Source organism: Euwallacea fornicatus, chromosome 16 (assembly GCF_040115645.1).
Source record: "Euwallacea fornicatus isolate EFF26 chromosome 16, ASM4011564v1, whole genome shotgun sequence".
In the NCBI taxonomy this organism is placed as follows: Eukaryota; Metazoa; Arthropoda; class Insecta; order Coleoptera; family Curculionidae; genus Euwallacea; species Euwallacea fornicatus.
Window position 1 is genome coordinate 412837 of NC_089556.1, and position 24129 is coordinate 436965.

The 24129-nt window shown below is 39.8% G+C and overlaps 2 protein-coding genes across 2 annotated transcripts in view; one reads left to right on the forward strand and one right to left on the reverse strand.

Annotated features, from left to right (window-relative positions):
* Positions 1–24129, forward strand: part of LOC136344226 (adenylate cyclase type 6) — a 117215-nt gene that overhangs the window by 42680 nt on the left and 50406 nt on the right. The window contains exons 2-3 of the mRNA XM_066291476.1: positions 4266–4352; positions 15524–15625. Coding sequence (XP_066147573.1) covers positions 4266–4352; positions 15524–15625 — 189 coding nt within the window. The remainder of the gene's footprint in view (positions 1–4265; positions 4353–15523; positions 15626–24129) is intronic.
* On the reverse strand, positions 6167–8871 carry LOC136343982 (uncharacterized). Its single transcript, XM_066291007.1, has 3 exons — positions 8667–8871; positions 7500–7729; positions 6167–6694 (listed from the first exon to the last, which is right to left on the reverse strand). Exons 1-3 carry the CDS (start codon positions 8789–8791, stop codon positions 6546–6548), a joined length of 504 nt encoding a protein of 167 aa, XP_066147104.1. The 5' UTR covers positions 8792–8871; the 3' UTR covers positions 6167–6545.

Sequence of the window (24129 nt, forward strand, 5' to 3'; positions counted from 1 at the left end):
AATAACTCCCTGTATGTTGTAAATGCGCGTTTTATGTTGTTCTAATGAACCATCGATTATGGGGCGTTTCTTCTCCATTAAATTCTCTCTCTCAAGAACGTATACAATTAAAGGGAAAATATGATATAAACGAGACCAGTTTATCTCGTGTTTAAATCGTCAAGGCTTAATGTAGATTTCGTTTTCGATTGGGGACTTAGAGACATTTTTTTTTCACTTTTCTCTAAGGAAACCGGCGATAAATTGGGTTCCCGAAATAAATACGCAAACAGGCGATTTGTGTTTATACGTGAATATTGAGCTTCGATCTCTAGGTTAGTCGGCTTTTCGATACAAAATTTATAAAGAAAATTTCTTTTCAAAGTAAGACACGAAGTGTAATCTGGTTTGTCACAATAAAACTAGCCGATTCAAAGATACTATCGACCGTTTCTTTCTATATAACCTTTCGACGGTGAGTGAAGCCGACGTAAAATGCTTAGCATTTGGGAGTGACTTTTTTGAAGAAATCTTATCTACCTAATCCAGGGGAATGATCGCAAATAGGAGGTCACGACATCAGCTTTTTCCAAGCAGCGCTGGTTTCACGTCTGGCAGACGTCTCCCCCCTTGACGAAGCACGAGAGGAGCGTAACACCAGCATTCTTTCACCATCTCCTAATTAATTAAATTGGCGACATAAACATTTCATCCCCTCATTTACTACAAAATTCAAAAACGACTGATTATTCGTTATGCGGAAATGTAATTTCGTTGTTAAAGTCTCTTTTGCGCATAATTTAGTAGGCCCTTGAAGGATCTTATCCTCATTACAACCTAAAAGTCTTCTTTTTGCGGTCCGAGGGACAATGATGATGATTTCTGCCCGACGTTCCGTTGAATTGGGAAAACATAATAAGGCAGTTCATCACGTTGAAGAAATATTAATTGACATGTCTCTAGATAAAACATCGTGCGAATTTAGGTTTTGCTTTTGAGCGGATTACAGTTAATACCTAAAGAAAGAACTTGGGAAATAGCAAAAGAGTGATGGATATTTCCAATATTCTCGTTCGAATCGCCCTTAAAATTCCATCAGAAGCAATTCTCGTTAAGATAACTTGAAAGAAATGTGGTTAAATTACATTAAAGCATTTGTTCCCTGGAACGTACCTGTAGGCAAGAGAGAATGATACTTCTAATTGAATTTTAAATTAAATTTTGTCTGCAAATTGAATTTTTTTCAATTGCGACCAATTTGCAAATGTCAGACGATTTTCGTCAAAAGTAAATGGGTTTTATACGTCTACGAAGGTTGAATTAATTGAATCGTTTGTCTTGAAACATGAGCGTGAATCAGATCTAGTTCTTCAATTTCAGTATTTAGATAAATTTGATTGTATGACTCAACAATAAAGCGAACACAATTAATCCTTGCGGACGTGTTTTTGTTATTAGGAATCGGTTGAGTAGAGCTGTTACCGAACACCTACACGGTTTTATTATATTTCATTCGAACCCGTTATTTCGGCGTTAATTTGTCAAAATTAATTAGCGTTAGTAAGCTTTCAAAGTACATACATATGCGAGCAATAAAATAAATACAGCCATCAGTTCATTACGAATCTTGTGGAAATTCAGATGCCATGTAATTGTTCGGAGATTAATCAAGTCACGTGACTGGTGCAATGTGTATTTCTCCCAGATGACAGAAAGATGATACATCCCTATGAACAATAGAAACTGTCAAAAATTCAATTGTTTTTACCCGAGCGCTTCTTGACTGACATTCTTATAAACGTCAGAAAGTGAAATTTATTAATTTTTACGATAATAATTTCTGTTAAGTAAGATCAGCTTGTGAAGCTTTGTTTCCTTCGAATATCCTGTAGTGTTCTATAAAAAAAATTGAAGAAAAAGGGTCGCAACAAGCACCCTTCGTCCGATGAAAGGCGTCTGATAAGGAACCTAAAAAATGGAGGGCTGTCATCCCGGTCCATCGCAAGAGTTATTGGATGTTCCGTCGGAATGGTCCAGAATGCCTTTTAAGACCATCCGAATCAAGAAAACAGAGGTAAACCTCGGAAGGGCACGCCTAGTATGGATCGGAAAATTATGCGAATGGTAAAGAAAGGCCCTTTCAAGACGGCCCAAGAAATACTCACCGAGTCAGACGCTAATGTCAGTGTTTGAACAATTCGGAGAAGGCTCCTGAACAGAACTTGAAGGCGAGAAGTCCCCGACAGGTGCCCCTTTCGAAAAAAATTCATCGAGTAGCTCGCTAAACATTCGCTCGAGAACACTTAGAACGGTCGAGAGAGGAAAATCAGAAAAAATGGTGAAACATTCCATGGAGTGACGAATCCAAGATTATGCCGTTTAGTTCAGGCCGTTCGGGATTGGCGCTATGGCCCTCAAGGTTAGCGTTCGACCCCAGATACACGGTGAAGACCGTAAAGGAGGCCGCATGGAGGCGGCAATATAAAAATCTGGAGATTTTTTTCTTGGACTGGTAGTAAAGTTGATGCATTCTAACTAAAGAACTGTATTAGGACATCTTAAAAAAAAACAACAGATGTTGCCGTACGCCGAGGAAGACATGCACTTTAAAATTTCAGCAAGATGCGGCAAAGGTTGTGAAGAATTGTTTCGGCACAGATTCCATTGATGTTGTGGGTTGGCCCGCACAATCGCCAGACTTGAATCCCATAGAAAACCTTCGGCACTACTTGAAAAACCACGTAAAAGAAAGGAGACCAGCTTCCCTAAAGGATTTATTGGCCATAACTCTAGAGGAATGGAGGAAAATACCTATCGAGTACCGCCAGAGGCTTATCGCCTCCATGGCGTCAACAAGGTTTGGAAGCAAACGGGCATACAATTAAATACTAATCATGAGATTTTATAGTGACATGTAAATAATTTTTTTTTATATTTAATTCGTTTTTGTCTATTTAATGAAAATACCTCATTTTTCAATTTTTGTGTTTTTTGCTTTAATTTCCAAAATTTCGCACATGTTGCTGATAATTTACTGTAGAGTAATATTAAATACTGCCTTAGACAAGTTCTCAACGTAGAAGGACTATTTCTCGCAAACACTTCGACAGTACAGAGCGTTAAGCAGCAAATGTGTTTATTTCATTGCTCGCATCTGTATTTGAAACAGTAGTACAACAGATCAAAAAGGCATTCGTACACCTATGAGGTTGCTTTACTTATCCCTGCATCTTTAACAGTTTTGAGAAATTTAAAACGTGCGAAAGCCAGTTATAACGAAAGTGCAATAAACATCTCTTCGAAGCAAAATAAGAGTTCACTAAGCATCACTAACTATGCACAACTAATGTGAGTGCCTTCTCCTCAGCTGCTGAATTGGGATCTGCCGCTGGACAATGCGTTCATCCAGAAACTCTTAGTGTTCATCTAAGGAAAAGCGTTTATCATGATAGAAAACCCGTAAAGAAGCCATGGATTAGCGGCCAAAAACTAAGAATAGAGCTCGCAAGATCCCACTTAGACAGGCCCTTAGAATTTTTGCAAAAAGTTGTTTTTAAGACGAACGTAAACTTAACATCTTTTTTCGCTCTGACGGAGCAAATTTTGAATGGGAAAATCCAGAGAAAGGCGCGAATCTGCAACCAGCAGAAAAATATGGAGGTGGAAACGTCATAGTCTGGGATCGTATGGCTGCAATGGGGCGAACTTCATTTTATCCATGGAACCGTGGGTGGGTTGGTGTGTGGAGACGTATTGACACAAAATTTACTTACAAAGCTTGGATTGGCCGAAGGTTATTACTTTTAATGACGCACTGACCTCAAGCTGATGCGTAAATGGTTGTTGTACAATGTGCCTCAAGAGTTAATGACACTTCCATAATCTTCGGATCTAAACCCTGTTGAACAGTTGTGGTTAATATCTGGATGGACAAGTTCGGAAATATGAGTTCCAAAACAAAGTTTGGTAGGAGCGGTGTTAAAGGAAATATGGTAAAAAAATTCTCTAGAAATTACCGATAATGCCTCATCATCTATGAGCAGTTATCGAGGCCAAGACCGATATCCAGACCGTACTTTTCTATTTTATTAATTAACAATAATTAAAATCAACTATGTATAAAAATACTTTTGGGGTTGAAATATTTCAATTACTGTTTAAGATTCATCGATAAGTCCGGCAACCTAACAGGGGTACGAATACTTTTTTAACGGACCTGTATACTGTAGTAAAAAACTTGACGAGCCTTATTTTAAGTAAATAATTGTATTTTTCTTCTTTTGCAGATAATTTTATCATGGCATGACTTCGTTAAACAACGATTTTATGAACGAGAGTTTAGGACTTTGCACCAAATTACAAACAATATAATGGTAAGACAGGCTAATCTGTCCCCACACACTTGGTGTTGGTTGGGCCAATATCGAAAACGCTTTAACAGGTTTTCGTCAAATTTGGGTCAAGTAATGGTGGATTCTGAATTCGAAATTCCGGGTGAAATTCAGCGAAAAACGGGGGCCAATTTCTGTTAAAAAGTTATTTGCTCATGAATTTCCGCAAATGTTACGTTTCGGGTATAACTAATTTTTATTCTCGTCTTTTTTCCATTTTCGTGCTAAATGGCTTACTTCCCATCATCACTTGAATTCCTTTTTTACTCAAGGGGTTGGTGTTTTCCCCGTTATTCCTGTTCTCATTCTGAGACGAAATCAGCTGGCATTTGATATGAATAGACATGAGGATTTGAAATACGTAACTCCATTTATCATTGATTTCCAGTCTTCTGTATCCCATCTGTTATGCTGAAATGTGCCATTTGTTCCATAATAGAAACAGCCTAAACATACCTAAATTATTCAGCTCCTACATTAAACTAACAATTTCAAGAAATTGCTGTTAACCTGGAAACTCGTTTCAGATTAATGGTTTGAAATGACAGAAGGTTTTCAAGGGCTCAATTTTCTTCACAAGGGCATAAATTATATTCCGCGCTAATACTTAGAAAAGGCTGGACCCAACGGGGAAGGTACGGGGTTAAAACCGAAATTGAGCTGGTCGCTATGGACCGGAAGGGATTTCCGAATATAAGCTCTAAAACAAATAATACGAATATTATTTAAGCCCATGCAGATTTAATAATTTACGAATTACGGTGACCACCGAGGCAGCAAATTTTGAATATAGCGGCTGGTGGCGGTTCCGGAAAGGTTTCATCATCCGTTTTCCTAATTGGGGCAATTAGCGCTTCACAATGAGTGATCTAGTGAAGTCCACGCGTTCGTCGAGAAGAAATTTTTATTTTCTTCACTGCGACACGCGGATTAAATCTTTATTTCGAACATCCTCTCAGTCGCCATGATTGCGCCTTCAAGCATCCAAAGAACTGGTAACCGACTTTAATATCGCAACATCTCAATATTGATCCTGGAGTATCTTGTATATTAAATTCTTTATTGTATTTTCACCCTCAATGCAAAACTAGAGCCCTATTCCCAGAAAAGTGTACGTACAGTCTGGAGCAGAGAGATACGCCTGGAATATCCAATGTAAACTGACCAGAACCGATTGGAAACCGTCGTAATGGATTCTTTGGTCGACGGATATTGGAAGAGGCAAATTGTCGTAAAAAATAAATTGAGGCCATGAATATGTAGCACGTCGAGATTGATTGTATAATATTGCTCGGCCTGACTGCGAGATTAATAATATATTGGCCATAAATCAACAGAGGTCGTTATGTCCGAGACAGCGTCACTCTTTATTGTATCAGATTGCATAAAAGGATCCTCTCTTGGGGAGTTAAATCGGCTTTACCTTCAAGCAATTAGTTAAGAAAAGTTATTACCGCATCGTGAACTAAATAGAGAGTGACGCAAAGTTTTACCTACGGTGACGGTCGTTGAATTAAGGACGTATAGAAAAATAGAGAGATGTTTTATTGTCACGATGTCCGAAAAATTACTAAACGCGTCCCCGGTCCAGAAAAAGGTAAAATAAATATTAACTGCCATGGGCGAAAGCAACCCATAAGGCGGTCATTGTCTTGGGAATACACCTACAATTCTTACTTCAGGGGAATTTTAGGGGGTTTCGATGTCGCGAGATGAGAAACAACACTGAGTCAAAGTGTGTTTTGCACACGGAAATTCTTGCGAAGGTCGTTCCTCATGGAGAAAAAACACATGCATATGTTCAAAGGAAAGAAATTTATTTAAATCGATTAGAAATCTCTATGATACTAGGAAAAAATACACTTTTTATATTAGATTATATTATACATAAATATTAAGGACGATGCTATCACAAAGTTGAAACTCCAGTAAACCAATAACGTTTTAAATATTGAATAAATTAATGTGCCGCATTCGGTGCGAGCAATGGGAACGTTCACTCATTAGAAGTCATCAAATTTTGTACATTAACCATGAAAGTACGATTTCCATTTAGGGCCAAATAAAGTACATAGAAACCGAATTAAAAACAATTAAATAAATATTGGGTTATGAGGTTTTGCGCTTAGACTAAATTAAATTAAGTGGGAAATTTTACGTTCATCTAGATGGGTCCTAGAAAGTCGCTTTTCCGCCTAAAAATACTCCGAAATCTGGCTTACCACCGCCCGGTCCGAAGTGTCTGCGGTATTCTCCAGTAATTCCAAAATTGGCATTTGGTTTTTGAATGAAGTTCCAAGTGCCCGAAGCTCCTACGTCGGTACCTGAAGGGAAGAAGGTGAAAATGGTCAATGCTGGAAAGCTGCTGGCAAAATTAGCAAAAGACAGGTTGTAACCGAGAGGACTAGCACGAGGAATATCGCATTAATCTCAGTTGGAATTCTAGCCGTACCGATCATTTTTACGAAGAAGGTTTGGTAGGTGTGGTAAAGTAGGATTCGCATACGTTTCGGTTTCATCACCAGACCATTTAGGAAGTATGCAACGTCGACCCACGAAAGCCTTTAAAAATATTGCGGCCTATAAAATTAATTAACTTAATCGATTGTGAAACGGGGTCTTTAACTGTCGCAATTTCATGAAAATTTACCTCAATTTCTTCGCATGACATCAAATATTGAATCCGACGTAATAATTTTCCTTCCATTTTTATTAAAAAAAAAAAATAAAAAAAAACCCGACTTTATTTTCGAAGTTTCCTTCAAAAGACGATATTTGAAAAACCGGGAAGCCTGGAATTATTTGATTAAGTAAACTCTCTTTGAGACGTTGAGGTATCTGTGAGGTTCAATTTAATTAAAATGGTCAATAGCGCACCTCAAGAATCATAAATGCACAACGCAAGAACGTGACCGGTCCGCAACGAGCGACTTCATCATCACTGTAAACCATAAGTACCGCAATGGTTAAACCGTTGCACTTCTACTGACAAGACTGTGGGGGCGCGATCGCCCCAAAAATTCAACTAAAGAAGTTGAAGGGTTAAGGCGCCATTCCTCTAGGTGCTCTTAATGGACACTCTTGACGAATGGCACTCGCCACAACTTCGATTCAAAAGGCAATATTTACCTGATCTCCGAAAATGATCAGCAGTGACACCCAATCCAGCGCCGCTGGGCTTGTGCAAGTAATCCAGGCTGCCGCCATAGCCGTCGGGCCTCAAACCACCATGCCTGGAGAAATCTTTCGTGGCATAACCCATCCCGTCCAATCTGTGGTTGTTATTGTTTAATAGAGTTCCTTGGTGGCTCAAGGTTGCGATTCCAGGAGATTTGACTTGAAAATTCGTTCGTTGTTGCCTAGAATAGAAGAATTGCTGCAACGGCTATTTGCATCTGACTGCGCGGGATCGGCCACACTGTCCGTTCGTCAAAGAAACGTTTGATTTCTGCCCAAATCGTACCCCAGTGGAATTTGGTTTCAGGCTAGAATCGAACGTTTTGAATTCGAGTCGAATATTTTTGAAAAGTGCCGCCGTTTTCAAAATATTTTGTCTGTCAAAGGCGAGGTCGAGAATTTGCCAATGAGAGGGTCGCGGGGCGAACCCTGTAGAATTTTTTTTCCGTGTTCGAATTAGGTCAAAATTTTTTGGAGGGTTGACGTGCGCGGACAACGTAGTTTTTTCGAGTTTTAACGTCACTCGAACACGAGAAACGCCCCTCTTCGAATTTCGAAAATTAGGCCCTTAACGGGAATATAGGAAAAACGCACTGCTCCATCACCTTTTTCCGTTGCTAGAGGTGACTTTCATAGTTAGATAGTCGACATTAGAGTTATTAGTATACATTATGCGCGATTGTGCTGGCATACAAATATTCATTTTAAAATATATGACAAACAAAGCTGCAAGTATAAATAAATCCCTTAGTATATCACTCTTAATACGAAAATACCTCTATCCTCTCAATGTGTGATGTGTAAGCCGTGAATTTATGGCGAAATAGACTTTAATTCTTTGTCAAGATGGATATAATTGTGCTGCAGCTTTAAATCACAATAAAGCTAAACACGAAACAACTATTATTGTTGTCCCTTGCCGGCAAACAATGAGGCAATACAGGCTCAGTCACAGAAGTTCGAATTTATTTTTGGCGTTGGTATTTACACATTTTGTTAATTTAACGTTAAGCAATTATTGCGCGATTAACAGAATTAAATAATTGATAGCGCTCTCCGCTAATTGCAACATTTGCTGAACGCTTTTACATGCGGCCTAAGAAAATTGAACCAACATACCTCTTTTCCCTCCGTAAGGGCACCAGGTACATTACATCTTCTTCACTGTCATGTTCGCCTACAGGATGTGACTGAACACTAACGAAGGCAAACGCTATAACAAAACTAAGAGCGACTAACTTCATTTTTCTGAGTTGATATGATTTATGGCACTAAAAAGTCAGTAAACCAAAGATTCGTTACGAACACTAGAGGTAATGTCCTGACCCGGCCGAATCGAGGGTTTATATATCTCGAGAAGTCGGAGATTAATCAGTAAACGCGGTACTTTTTCGCCTGATAAGTCTTTCCCAGCCAAGGGGAAATACTGTTAAATCCCATCCGCAGCAGTTGCTTAGACGGGTCGTTTAAGAGATGTAAAGTTCTAATTTCCAATGCATAAACGCTTCTTTTTGCTCTTATAGACGCAGTGAGTCACGAAAGCGTTCAGAATGAAATGTTAATTAACGTAATGCTGCTACTTCACGTATGGTAAATTACATTACCTATGGAGAATAGAATCGATATTGATAAATAAATGCAAAAAATTATGACAAATACTATACCGTTCAATAGGCATCTGCGATGTTGTTTATTTTGACCCGTAAGAGCGGTCGAACGCTGAAAATGTTACATACAGGGTGTCCCGGAGCAAAGTGCAAATATTTTACCCGCGGTGTCTACTAATGAAGTTAACAAACACGTATTTTTTCATTCTGTCCAGAAGTATGTCGTCTAAGTTCTAGGGCTCTTTGAACGCGGGGCCCCATTCGGATAAAACGATTTGTGTTGAAAGGGCCCTCGACGGATTGCTATGAAATTTGGTGCGCAGACGCTTTCGATCGTAGCAATTCACAAGTAAAAAAACGAAATATGCAGCTTTGCCATAACACAGATAGAAGGGCCGGACTATGAACATATAGGCCCCTTATTTGTTTAACCGTCAAATATTTCGACGAAGTGATCATACCTTCAATTTAGAAACGTTTTCGTCTCTCGGAGATTTTTTGCGGAACGCGTCGTTTTCTCATGGTGGTAATTTTGAAGCAATTCGTACTTATCTCCCTCGGATTAGACCGTGTCCGCCTAAAGTTATTTATTGAATCGTTTGAAGCAAAACAACAAAGAAGAGCGAAATCGTGCGCTATAAAAGTTGTTCGAAATGACCGCCATCTTGCTTGATGCACAGACGGGCACGCGCTTCTAAGGGGTTAACTGCTGCACGTAAAACATGAGGAAAAGTTTTCAACTCTATTCGAACTGTGAATAATATTTCTACCTCACCAAATGAACTATCTCGTATATCTTGAAACAGAGAAGTATCATCAATAAATCTGGATCAGACAGACCGAAAAAATTGATAAATCGCGGATAGGCGATGGTTTTGCGTCGACATGCAAAAACTCTTTTTATTTCTGCACCGAGGTTAGCGGAGTACGTCATAACCCAGTGTGGAAAAGAAGCGTATTCTGAATTATGAAGACGTTTTTTAACAAGTAACGACACACATAGATGAGCAGTGTCCGTCAGGAAACCCGAAAAGAGCATTTAAACCTTCCGAAACGGTACATACCTATGGATAATACGTTTTGGGAGAAGGTACTTTTCTCCCGTGAGAGCAGGTACAATGTTTCTGGCAGTGATAGACATCAAAAGGTGTGGAGGAAAAATAATTCAGAACTGAATCGGAGAAACTTGCGTGCAAGTGTTAAACAGGAGGGAGGAGTATGGAGGGTGCATGGCGGCGAGTGGGGTTGCAAACACTTTCTCGATGGACGGAACGATGGATGAAAGGAGATATTTGCAAACTTAAAAAATAAATTTAAAGTTAAACGTAAGGAAATTGTAATTGCTAGAAAATCGTTGGTTGCAATGGGACGCAATGACCCGGAACACACTAACCCATACGGTGAAATCTTGGTTAGCTCACAATAACCATCGTTTATTACCGACTCCGCCACAATACCCAGGTCTGGACTCTGTCGCACGTTCGTGGGACGAAGTCGAAATGACTCAGAACTTACCTCGTCGCCTCTAAGGAGAGTTTAACGAAATATATCTCGGAGTCCTGGAATTCCATTTGTGTCCAAGCGACGCGAAATTGAGTTCATTTGCCGTGACGTCGTCCACGGGCGGTAATTGAGGCAAAAGGAGCCGACGCCGAATATTAAAATATTACAAATCAATTTACTTTTATTTTGTTTCACTTTATTCGAATACTTCTGCGGGTTAAATTTGATCGCTTTCAGAGAAAAATCACAATTTAAATTGGCCGCACCTAATCGCTCGAAATATTATTTTTGTATTATTCCGTGGAAATTAACGCACTTTTACGTGACGTAGCTCGTCTGACTTTTTTTCTTTTCGACATTAAAAATTCAAACACCTTTCGAACGCCTCTGTGACCCGGCGCAAACAAATTCGTCTCTTTTCGAAGTCTTACCGGTCTTACGCAAAAGCGTACGAACGTCCGGCACGGTGGGCGTAAAGAGGTCATACCAAGTGGGTGAACAAAGCCATCCATCATTAAAACTTAATTAAGGTTTTTACGAGCCATGTATATTAAACTTTATCAGAGCCCAAAACTCCATCCACTAGACACAATTATCCCTGCTTTGTCCGTATACAATGCCAAGAATCCCTTTGTCCGTTGTCGAGTGTCCATGGGCTTTTAAGTGACTGAACCATAAAAAGACATTTAGAGACGTTTTACGAACACTTGCACTAAAGGTCTAGTAAATAAATGCTTTATTCATTTTTCTTTTGCTTAGGGGTCGCTAACTCCCAAAAGTCGTTTGCATAAATTCAAATATAAAATGGAAAACGTCCCACATTTAAACAAAATTGCCTGGGATTATTCCATTGTTTCAGAGGCGCGCAAAGCTATTTAGCAACTCCTTAAATATTAACGAATGCCGCTTTGCCCGAGTACCAAACAAGACATAATGCATTATTCAGGCGCAATGTACCTACACGGTGGCCCGATAAAAATTTTGCCACCTGACCCTTCGGCATTTAAAACGAAAGTGTGTAAAGACCTCGGACCCGCCGACTTGCGATGCCAACGGGACAACGTTTTTATTGCATTTTCAACCCTTTCGGTTCGACCTCCGAACAGGGGCGGCAGTTACGCCCAACGTTTTTAATGAGAAGGGAGGTCAAGTGACACCCCGTTTCAAAGGTGCTACCTCGATAATGATCACCAACTTTGAGCTTACCGCCGTTATCACAGTTGGTACGACAGCTTGTCACAGTCCGTGAGGAATTTATCACAGCGAGAGCGGCAGACTTCAAAATGAGGGCAGGAAGACGGTTGAAAGTGAGACGTCACTGAATCTGGCGAATATGAGTTTTACCCCTAATTGTGTAATTCGTAAATGCCCTTAACCGACATTTGATTCGTTGCACGGAGGCAAAGGGCGGTAATTTCCAATACTTAATAAATTGATCGGAAAAGTAATTTGTACACCTCCGTTTCTTTTATCCACATTTTTTAAGAAAAAAAACACAAATAAAGGAACGAACTCTTTAATTTCACGGGGGAAACTCACCTCCGTTAAAACGATTCAGTGATATCTCACGTTTAAAGACTTCCCTACCCCCAGTTTGAAGTCTGCAGTTGTTATGGTGACAAATTAATTATTAACTATTAGAAACTTTTTCCCACCAACTTTGGCAAGCTGTCATATCAGCGGAGATAATGCCATTTACTGCAAACTTGGAGGCTGTAATCGAGATTCAACCACCTTTAAAACGAGGTATCATTCGACACCCCTTCCTAGTAACAATTTCGGGGGTAACCATCACCCCCGTTCAGGGGTCGAAATTTGAGTTAAAAATATGATAAAAAATTGCCCCCTTGGAGTCGAAGTCGACGAGCTTCTTTAAGCATTTCAAGCGCGAAAAAGCGAAATACAAAGCTTTCGTCGGGTCACTCTGTATATTTTCATTGCAACCACGCCTGGATGTCCTCATTGCGGGTTTCTATTAAATAAATCTGGTTTTGAATAATAAACACAAAGAGCTTTTCGAATTAGAGGGAAGTTTCTTCGTGGATAAACGGTTAGATCAGTTTCTCGGGTTTACCAATTGTTGTAGTGTAGGAATGGGCGGCAAAGTAGTCCTCCTTGCTTACCTGATGGAAATTCTCCAACGACCCAGATTTCATACGTGAGATGTTAAAGTTCAGCCCCTCCCCCCCCCCTCCCCCAACCCTTTTTACACGTAAACAGATGGACTTAGCAAAGAAATTTTTTTCCCACATTAAGTAAGAGGACGCAAGAGGGCTTCCAGAGTATTTGGAATATGGAAAACCACCGATAATGTTCCTGAAATCATTCGACGGTTTCTGTAGCATAATTCCATTGGCACATGGAAATCTTGCTGGTTGATTTCAAATAATAAAGAGATTTACAAGTTCCAGATGAAATTTCGAGAAAGCGGTTTTGGCTAAAGTAAATTTACGTAACATAGTTTGTAGAGTTTTTTATTCGGCAGAACGGATTTAAATCTCTGTGTGTTTTAAATTAATCAACGTATTAAAAAGGGTCAGCTTCCGCCCTTCACCTTGAAAAATATGATGTTAAAGAACGCTAATTTACAAAAGCCAAATTAACTTTAAACGCGTCCCCAAAGGGCGCGTTAAAACACGGTTTACCGCTCCAAAAGCCAGAAAAATGGGGTTTTATGAGCAAGGAGAAAGTAAAGGTACACTAAGTAAATTTTTGATAAGCAGACAGTGAAAGGACAATCTTGTTAAGGCTTAATTCGGGTTTTCATTTTGAGGACAATTTTGTTGGTTAGAGGCTCAAAGCATATTAAAAAAAAAAAAAAAAAAAAATGTAATTTGGGCGAATGAAAAATCACTCTGGTTCGGCATGTAGTAGACAAATAATGGTAAAAGCCAAATTAACTAGCAGTGAAATTAGAGAAGGGTTAATTCGAATACTCAACCTGGTCGGATTTTTTTTCCACGCCCAATTTGAACAAAACACAGAAAAAACAAATATATAAAAATTTATCCAGTTTTGAAGCTTTAAATTATCTGCAGCAAAAGCTCCGGAATGGGGACATTAAAAATGTGGCGTAGATTTATTCAGCTTTCATTGGAATTTTTTAACAATTTACCGGCGATATTTGTTTTAAACTATTTACTCTAGTTATGGAACAAATAACAGATCAAAATTACATTTTATTATATGAAAAATTAGATTTCGCAGCGTTTTATTACGCCGTTGGAAGTGTTATTAATAATATACGAATTTTTACAACAATCGTGCGTATAAATATTGTAGTTCCTGTCAAAAGATATTGAGCAAAAAGCTCAATGAGAACTTTTTGCGGGGTAAAAATCATAGTAAATTCACTTCCCCTTTAGCGTACATAGCATTATATGAACATTAACCGAGAGGCTGCACCCTTTGAAATTTGATAGAGGCCCTCTTTGTCTCTGCGTCTTATTTCAAGGGAGCTCCCTAAGTGCACAGTAATCGCTGAACTGTTATATATTTGGGTTAAAACAAATGTGTTAGAATCAATAAGTAACTTTCTACTCGGGAGAAAAGCACAACGAACAAAGAATTATAAAGAGGAGAATTACTGACTTACCTGAGGTTCGTCGGGTAAGACTTTGCTATTTTATTAGTCTTATATCGTCAACATTGGACACCTGAGTTTCCCTTAATAATTTTCCGCTTTCCATTTCTGCAATTGCATGATTGCAGCCGTACCCAAACTCACAAGCTACGAAGATATCTTAACAAAAAAAAATTAGCAGGGCGGTTTACCCGTGCTCGTCCGAAAGGGGGTGGCATCTGACCATGTATACAGGGTGTTTCCTAACTACGTGTAAAAAATTTAAAGGCGTAATCCTCGATTTTGAGTCAAAAATATCTAATAAACATATGTCCGCAAATGCCTTGTTTCCAAGATACAGAGTGTTGAAATGTGACAAGAAAAAGAGATTTTATTTCCAAAATGACTCAATTTGGGTGTTTGAATTTTAAAAAAGACAATTCCGGGGGTTCCCGGGTTTTCTTCAATACGTCTTAAGATTTCTTCCTCCACTTCTGGTGTTCGACGTGTTATTGGCTTTCCTCCTCCTGGAGTTTTCATAAGAGATCCTGTATCACGAAGACGTTGAAAGAGGTTTTTAAAGGTTTGGTGGTTGGGAGCTTGGTGGTTTGGAAACCTTTCCATGTAAATTCCAAATACTTACCATCAGCAAGGCCGTAAACAAAAACCATATTGGCCATTTCTTGATTAGTGTAATTAGGCATTTGAAAAATGTTCAAAACTGAGGTATAATCTGATTTTTGGGACACAGAACTGAATTCTTTCACTTTAGAGAGTAAAACACCAAAATAACACTGACTATCTTGTTTATAGTAGTGGAAGTAGCAAAAAAAACTAACAATAAACAAGTTAGTAAATACCACCAAACCTTTTTCGACGTCTTTCGGTCAACACCCTGTATTTTGGAAACAAGGCATTTGCGGACATATGTTTATTAGACATTTTTGCCTCAAAATCAGTCGAGGATTGCGCCTCCAAATTTTTTACACGTAGTTAGGAAACACCCTGTATATTTGCAAGTCCCTCGAATTTCGATATTTTTCCGAATTTCACCGAATTCGCTGCTAATTTCCATGCGATTCGTGATGCGAATTCAGTGAAACATTCGACCTGATTTTATTATTTTTTTGGCACAAACTTGGGAATGTATTTCATCGAAATCAAATATGCAACTGAGTCTACATGTGAAAAACAACAAATCGTAGATTGTTTAAAAACTCCCTTATTGTTTGTCCAATAACGGGCGGCGACGGGCGGGACGTCCGTCGTTTAAATTGTTATTTAAACGAACTTATTTGTTTTAGAATATGCAATCCACGCCCATGCTGAGTCCTCCGAGTGCAGACTCGACCCCGAAACGAGATTGGAAAAAGAGACTCAGCCTCAGAGACCGGAGGAGGGACACGGTGAGATATGATTTGTTCTTTCAGGTGCCGCCCGAATATTTCCGAAACGAAGGAAGGCCCGCACGCTTAGAATTTCCTTAAATCTACGACAGTTAAAGTCTTGCGGTCTGGCAAAAATTTCATTAACTCTGGAAAACTTAACTAAAACCTGAAACAAAACTTCAAAGTTTCTGAAACTTTTCATTTGAATGCGATAAGAGTGAAAACAATCTTCAGAGCAAAAATATGAAAAAAAAAAAAAACTTTAGAAAAACTCTTTCGCCGAGACAAGTAAAACGCTGCCTCATCTTAAATTGTTCTGAGCTACTGCTGGTTGAGTCATGGCCGAGGAGAACGGTTTTTCCAGAATTATTATATTATCGTGCAAAACTGCCTTCTTTCCAGACGGACAACGTTTAATTCGTAAATATTTGCAAAAGTGGTCGAGCTTTCCACCTGTCGGAAAAGGGCCGAGTAGATGCCGAGTAAATATAGAACCATAAACGATCAGACAGGGATCTTTGGAGTAAAAGTTAAGTGTCAAGGAAAATACCAGCGTGGAAATTTCGATCGAGTTAATTAAAAATAACGAGCTTAATCGGTCTTTTATTTGCGGACGAACGAACGAAAAATTGGAGCCGTGTGCCTTTATTAAAAATGTCCAAGTTTGCCTCACTAATTGGCAAGATTTCAGTTCAATTGCTCATTATTCCCGAAAGTTCTGCTCGATTATGGACAAAAAAAAATCTGATAATCCAACTTGTCTGCAAATTATCGGACCACGGCAAGAAAACACCCTGTCAACTTCAAAAACACCCTCCCCGCTCTAATTTGAAAGGTGTACCTTATCCAGTGGAGAAATCTGGAAGTAATGTAATCTACGGGAAAGCCTGTCGCATACAGCTGTGTGTACCTTGTTTGCTTTTGAAATGAAGACGGGTTGATGAAGTTTGTTTAATACAAGCGGCTGCTTTTATAATGACGATGAAAACGACAGTTATTGATTAAAACATGCAAATCTGACAGAAAGTAAATATCCCAGATATAGATCCCATACAGAGTGTCCCAACAATGCCCCGGCGGACATTACGCGGTGACGAAGGACGTCAATACAAAATTTTTTCTCTGATAAACACCTGCGCTCAGAGCCCGCCGGGGCTGCAGAGAAAACAAAATAATTTAAATTACATCAAATAATTAAATTAATTTTTAATTTTGTTGGACTCCATTGTCCGCCGTTGAATAATTTTCGCTCCAACTATGTTTGTTATTGGGAGCACAAACATTTCTTCATTACAATTAAACATTCCAAAGGTGCAGGCACAGTAACATTAATTTTGTTGGTTTTTAGACCGAAATTCGTGTTGAAAGTGGACGTTAATTTTTCATTTGAAGAACCCACCGACACGTGCCCACAGGGGAGATCCCGCAGCCTGGCCTGCGCGCCCCCCGGATCTGAACACCCTCGATTTTTTTTTTTTTTTGCATTATTTCAAACTTCTGGTTAGCGAAGCTACTGTTCACAACGAGGACAATCTCTTAGCAAGAAAAGTGTGCAGTTGCCCACATCTAGAAGCTTTTCTCGGAGCATTCTGTCGAGCCCGCGAGTCAGCGGAGCGCAGTCCCGGTGTTGAAGCAACATTTTGAGCAATCACTGCAAGCCAGTAAACTGTCGAATTTTTCAGTGAGACGTCTAGGCCCAACAAAAGGCGATTGCAACGACCAAAAGCATATCGCCTTCTTTCTGCTCAAGTTTGCAAGCATACGCGTTTCTAAGAAAAATAGTGTGTATTTACGTCGCCCCTCAAAGCTCGTCGGTATATTTTGGGGACGCCCGGTATGCAGGCTGACCTCATCCGTTTCCGTCACAGGGACTTTTCCGGTTTCCATTATACTCCTCTGGATTAATCTCGTATAAGGAAGAGTTCTCTCAGAGATGCTCCTTAAACCCAGCAAGGTTTCTTTTTATTTATGCCGTTATGACATGAGACCATTTAGGATTTAATGAAATAAAATGTCTCGGTTGAATTAAAAAAGGATTATAGTCCGAAAAGTTTTGCAACTGTAAATTTACTTTCAACGGGAAAAGCCGATCTCCGATTACAAGACGGGGGCTCTACGAACTAAGGTAAATTGCGAAAGTTGGTCAAAGAAAACGTGTCTTAACGCGTTGTTAAGGCCCAATATGTAAGAAGAGTTTGCCTCTGGCGAGTAAATAATTACGAGATATTTACTTGCGAAAATGGAATTCCTTTTTGCTTTTCTATTAAAAAAATCATTCGTAATTGTCGAGTTCGACGGGGGCTTTAGCGGTGAGAGAGGGGTAACGAATTCCTTCGATTTGACCGATTGACGCAGAGAAAAAGTAAATTACCGATTTTTTTCCGATTGACCTTTCCAATTTGCCCTTTGCCCTAAACTCGAGCTTGAAATCGAAATCTACTATGGGACACTACTCGGTTATTCTAAACACAAAGAACACTTCAAATTATCCTATTAGATGTTCGACGGACGTCGATGAACACCTGAAAATCCCCGATACGCTTTTCCCTCGATCGTCGAGGACACAAATCGCCTCCACGGAAGTCTAAATTGAAAAACTCTGATCGTTATGAATATCGCCTTGTTGACGTCACGGACCAATTGACCCCGTCCAATGAAGCAATTTCATTTTCTCTCTGTGTAAGTGTCCGCTTATTATACCTTTCTGCAGTCTCCTTTGATTTATGCTGAAAATCCTGCAAAATGACGGCTACAACGCCGGTAATAATGTAATGTTAAGCAAATGTATATATACGTTTCGGAAGAACCTCGTTTAGGTGTTTTCGTACTTTGCCGAATGGCGGAACGTGTTTGGGAATACAAAATTCCCTAATCACTTTGTCTGATTTTATGCTGATAAGGGTTGCACTACCTACATAAAGCATGCCGGGTTTCTTTCTCCGATTCTAAGTGGGTTTGGAGGATTTGCTTTTATAGATACACGCAACGCCGAAAGTCTTGGGCTTAGCCTTGTTAAACAAGTATCTTGTTGGGAAAAAAATATATTTATAGGAGTATGTTGTTTGTTACATCTGTTTTTGCGATAGTATTTCCACAAACCGAGATATCCTAGAAGATTAAGGATTAACAAAGCATGATTTTGTCGGCAAAATATATACTTTTAGTACGTATTTGGAACGTGACCGTAGGGAACTATGCAGGAACTAGGAATCACTGCTTCTATTCAACTTCTCAATGGTGCAAGAACACGACAACACCAGACACTAATCGTGGGTTTCTTCTTACGGCGGCCGGGAAATCTGCGCGACTTCTGCAGAGAGGGTGCCTCTTTCAAGGGGTTCCCAGGTGCTTATAAGCTGCTGCTCTCATTAAGGGTAGTTCGTAGGTTAAACCGAACTTAGACCTTTAACCCGGCAACCTACTGTAAACGAATTTACAGTGCTGGACAAAGAGATAACAGCCAAATGTAGCAAATAACTTGATTGTTCTGTGACGTGTCTGGACGCTTGAGGAGACGTTCCACGAGAACTAAGATAACACGGGAGGTGCATTACATCGTTTTCCGTATATAATTTTTTTATTTATGTACTATTTATTTTTTATTTTATTTATTTCTATTATTACCAATTTTGTTGCGCGTCACATATGTACTTTTCCGGTGTGCTCGGGGCCCAAACGTGGCTCACGTATGTGAGCATCTAGAGAAATAGTCAAACGGAAAAAACTCGGAGGGAATTTAGCGGCCAATGCTACCCCACTTCGTTTAAAGGGTCATTAGTCACCCTACCTCCACAGAGGACAGTTTTCTTAATCTGGTTATCCTGAGACTTAGGTTAAAACTCACCTTTTCGAGCTTCATCTACGAATCCACGTGTAACGCGAGCTTACGCTCCGAGCGATTTCGTACTTGGGTTGAACATTGGTTTGAGACACCAAACTGCAACCAACGGAATTTAGATTTCCCGTCTTGTTGAGATAGTTGCCGATCAATGCAGGATCAATTAATGGTGAGTCGTCACAATACTAGTGACGGCGCACATGTCGCGTTCCAGGTATTTTAGATTTAACAATTGATACGAGCTTAGAGCTTGGGTATTTGCGGTAATGAGCTCGAAGCAAGGTATTAGCGGCATTTGCCCTTGCAAATTGGCACTTTCGGCTTGCACAAAGGGTAAGTAATCAAAGTGAATCAGATGTCTAAAAATAGATATGAATGTCTGTTGTCCTGTTTGCGTAACAGTAATCATGCGAACCCTTCAATTTTCCCTTCTATACAATTTCGCAAAAGTCGCACACGTTTGAAATTACAGGCACCTGTGTCAAATTTGAACGACTGAATTAGAGGCAATGCGTCGGGATTGTGTTGCCGTTTTGCATCTACTTTGGTTTCAAACACCGGCTTTGACATCAATATAATACACTCGATTTCAAAAGTCTCGCACCCGCCATGTTATCACAAAGATGGAATTAATACAAGTTGGCAAGCTGAAAATCCCCCCTCCGATCACCCCCCCCCATCACCCCTCACCCCCTCCAATCACCCCCCCATCACCCCTCACCCCTCCAATCACCCCCCCCCACCACCACCCCTCACCCCCTCCAATCACCCCCCCCCACACACAGCCGCGTCATCTCCAAGCGAGATATACAGGCTGCAACTTAAGTGGTGGCATTAATTTTAAGGGATGATTCCCTGTCACATTTTATGAAAAAATCTTCATACAAACGTGTGTCCCAACTTGCGCCATTTTCGTGATACTGGGTGTCAAAGTTTTATCAAAAAATCCAGTTTTCATTAATTATTCGAACTTGTTTTCGTCTTAAATCTTAAAAATGCCGAAAATCAAGTTCGAAAATCGAGAATCAAAAATCAAGAGTTACAAAAAAAATGTCAAAGAACATGAAAATTGCACTTTTAATCGTTTGGTCTGAAACGAATGTCGAATTCAGGAGAAAACGGTGACGTACAATGATCACGCCATAAATATCAATCAGGTGACTATTTGCGACGTCACTGATATGGTTATTCGAAATGCAGCAAAGTCAAAAGTAGCCCTTCATTGGTGCTAACACGCATGCCGAGTTTAATCGAGATCGGCGCAGAGGTTTTCGGATCGTTAATAAAAGCTCGTTTTTTTTAATCAAACTTTGACACCCAGTGTCTCGAAAATGGTGCAAGTTAGGACACACGTTTGTATGTAGATTTTTTCATAAAATGTGACATTGAATCGCCCCTTAAAATCAACGACGTCACTTAAGTGACGCCCTGTATTAAAAAAAAAACAAACCGCAGGAACACGTCAATTTTGTGTTCGAGGAGGTACAATTTTCACGTAGAATTTACTGCGCCCCTTTCAACCCCCAATCCTCCGGAGTTGCCCTTTCAAACGTCTAAATATCTCAAGTGGGAGAGAGGCCTGATTGATAGATAATTTTAAAAAAGCTTTTCATGCTCTACATTTTGGGGCCTCACGTGCCACATTTAACTGTCGTGTTATCAAGTTCAAGACGCCTTCGTTCGTTCTTAATTCGTTTCTCTTATTAGAGAGACGAACCCCATGAAACACGTAAGGGGTTTCGTCTCGGAAACCATTTTCACCCTGAACAACCCACTGCGAAATAGAGAAAGAATATTGCTGCCGCTGCAGAAGAATGGATGAATATTCCTCAAGAAACGATCATTAATTTGATTATTGAGAAGTCTAGATGAGTAAACGCACTCGTAAGGAGTGGAGGCTCGAACGCTGAGTGGTCATTGGCCATGGTGCGTTGTCAGTTTTTAGTTTTTTAACACGATTTAACTCATATTTTCTGAAATTTTTGCATTGCAGTTTTGTTATGTTGTCTATACCTATTAGTTCATGTCAATAAATCATATTATCGCATTTCTTGTCAGCTCTAAATTCATACTTTTCACGGGGGATTTAAAACGTTTTACACAATATTGCACAAACCAACACAAGTGGGAGATGCGATATTTTTGGAAATTCGTGCATTTAGGGAGAAACACGCTCGACACATTGTAATCCCTGAAGCTGTAATTTGTTGGTCCAGCGGCTGCAACCGAAATGACCCGCCGTCCAAGATCGTGGGTTGCACAGAACTTAAACCCACACTTCCACACACTTTGATCCATAAAACACCTCACAATATGGCTAGCCGATGCATGCAAGGGAAATGATCTGGATCTTAAGGTCAGCGACGCAATGGCGAAGCCAAAGCCTCTCTAACTGCTCGGGTTTTTGAGAAATTTCGCGGGAGCAAAACCGATGCGTTTTCGAGAAAAAAAATTTAATCGATTGTTTATTTGCAAAAAACGAAATCTGCATTAATCTGCCTGGAGCAGTTTTTTTTTTATCGAAATCCGTCCGTGAAGATGCAATTTTAAAGCAACGTGTGAATTCTCCGGAAGCGTCCATAATTGCAGTCTTATGTCCCTGGGACCGTCCGCGCCTTGTAAATGTTGCTAACGTTAACATGCGAACGAATCGATCTGTTTTGTCTAGTGAACTTCTGCACTAGATTCGGAGGTATAAGATAAACTAAAAATTTCAACTGAAACTGTGGTCCAATATTGAAAACTTCCGGGATGATTGATTGATATGATCCGAGTGCACATCTGCGATTGTCAATATGGAGCTCCCGGTAAGTTTTATTCGATCAACTAAGTTTGGAAGTCCAATATTGATGACTGTAACTTTACAACTTTGGAAAATATTTGTCCTGGAAGCGCTCAGACTACATTTTCAAAGTTCAATACCCAGCGGTTTCGAATTTTCTTTAAGCTTGGGGGAATTACTTTAAACTACTCGCAAGTCCGTGGCATTTTTCTGGATTCGGTTCCGTTTAATTTCGGTGCCGCCTCCCAATTTGGAAAAATATATAAATTTTTGAGGAAAGGTAGCGGGGGGAGGGGGGCGCATAATTTAGGGCCGCGCGGTACGATCAGTTAACGCGGAAAGGAAATATCGAAAATGTTCCCGGCAGGCAAAAGCTTTTGTCGGAATTTTTTCGTCATGTGCACGTAGCTTTTGTGGCCTTTTCAGTGATTTAAAGTGCCAATTGAATACAATAAATGAACAAATCGTCCCGATGATTGATGAAAAGTCCGCTCATCTGGTACAGCAGCTACAAGCTGATTGCTGCTAAATAATTACGAACGGTTTGCCTTTTCGACTGAACAAGTTAAGTTAATTAATCATACATTTTCCCTGTGTTCGCCTATTCTACCACCGCTGAATATTCAATCTAGTTCCGAATTAGTTTCGCAACTTCGATATGGCCATCTGCAATTTAAGTTTACTTTTTGGAGCACACGCACATAGAGTTGGAGGTTCGGGGAAATTAGCCAATTTCTCCTCATAATACATAGTAATAATAGTTACCATCTATATTAATAATAAGTGACAAGGCGGGAATACTGTTTCGAGAGTGCAGATCTGTTTTTAAATAAATGGAGGTAATTCGGGAACGCCCTCGGTTTCCATTTAAGACCATTTCTCCCTGGGAATCGTTTGGATTCACCTCTCAGACCGCTTTACTCGGGTCACTCATGGAAGTCATTTAAGCACCTTCCTCTGGTCACATTAGACTAGGCTGGTGTTACAGCTGCTATTGTAGCTGCGTGAAGACTAGCTAAGTTTCGCACCGAACCTGCTTGTCCAGGTGGCCATCCTCAACGTATATGTATGTAGGGCGTCCAAGGAATGTGGGCCACCATCCGCACCTTGGAAACTATGACTAGGGAAAAGTCGAAACTTGGGCGCCATACTAAAGTGGAGATTAGAAATATTTTCGTGAAAATACCGCTTCCGGTTACGCCGGAAATTGATGTCGATTCGCTTATTTTAAACGCAACACCCTGTATATTATAACGGATTGCGGTGTATCGAGATAATCTTCGTTTGAATAATTCACGAGCGCCGCCATACTTGGATTCTGGCGAGCAGCGCCATCTAGTAACTCTAGACGGCACAAAGCACTTAGCCGTTTTCGAATTATTCGAAAACACGGCTGAAACTATAATTCTTTTTGGAAAATTCTAAATATGTCGAAAACAGTAAAAATTAAGTATGCACGACTAATATCCATAATGCTCCACAGAACCTAAATTTGTTGTGATATATAGGGTGTTCAGTTTAAAATAAGCGAGTCGAGATTCTTTTTCGGTATAACCGGAAGTGGTATTTTCACGAAAATGTTTTCAATCTCCACTTTAGTAGCATGGCGCCCAAGTTTCAACGTTTTCCTAGTCATAGTTTTCAAGATACCGGCAGTGGCCCACAGTCCTAGGACGCCCTGTACAGTTGGTGACACGAGATTCGTTCGGACGGTAATGATTCGCTAAAAAAATTAAGCTCCACCATTTTTTACGAGTATTCTTAGTATGCTTTTATAGATATTCAATATTTCTCTCTAGTTCGTATGCCCTTACAAGGTGTCCCAAATCAAATTTGCACCTCGTGAAATCACCGATTTCGTCTAAATGTGGGAAAAATATTATTAAACCACGTCAGTTTTGA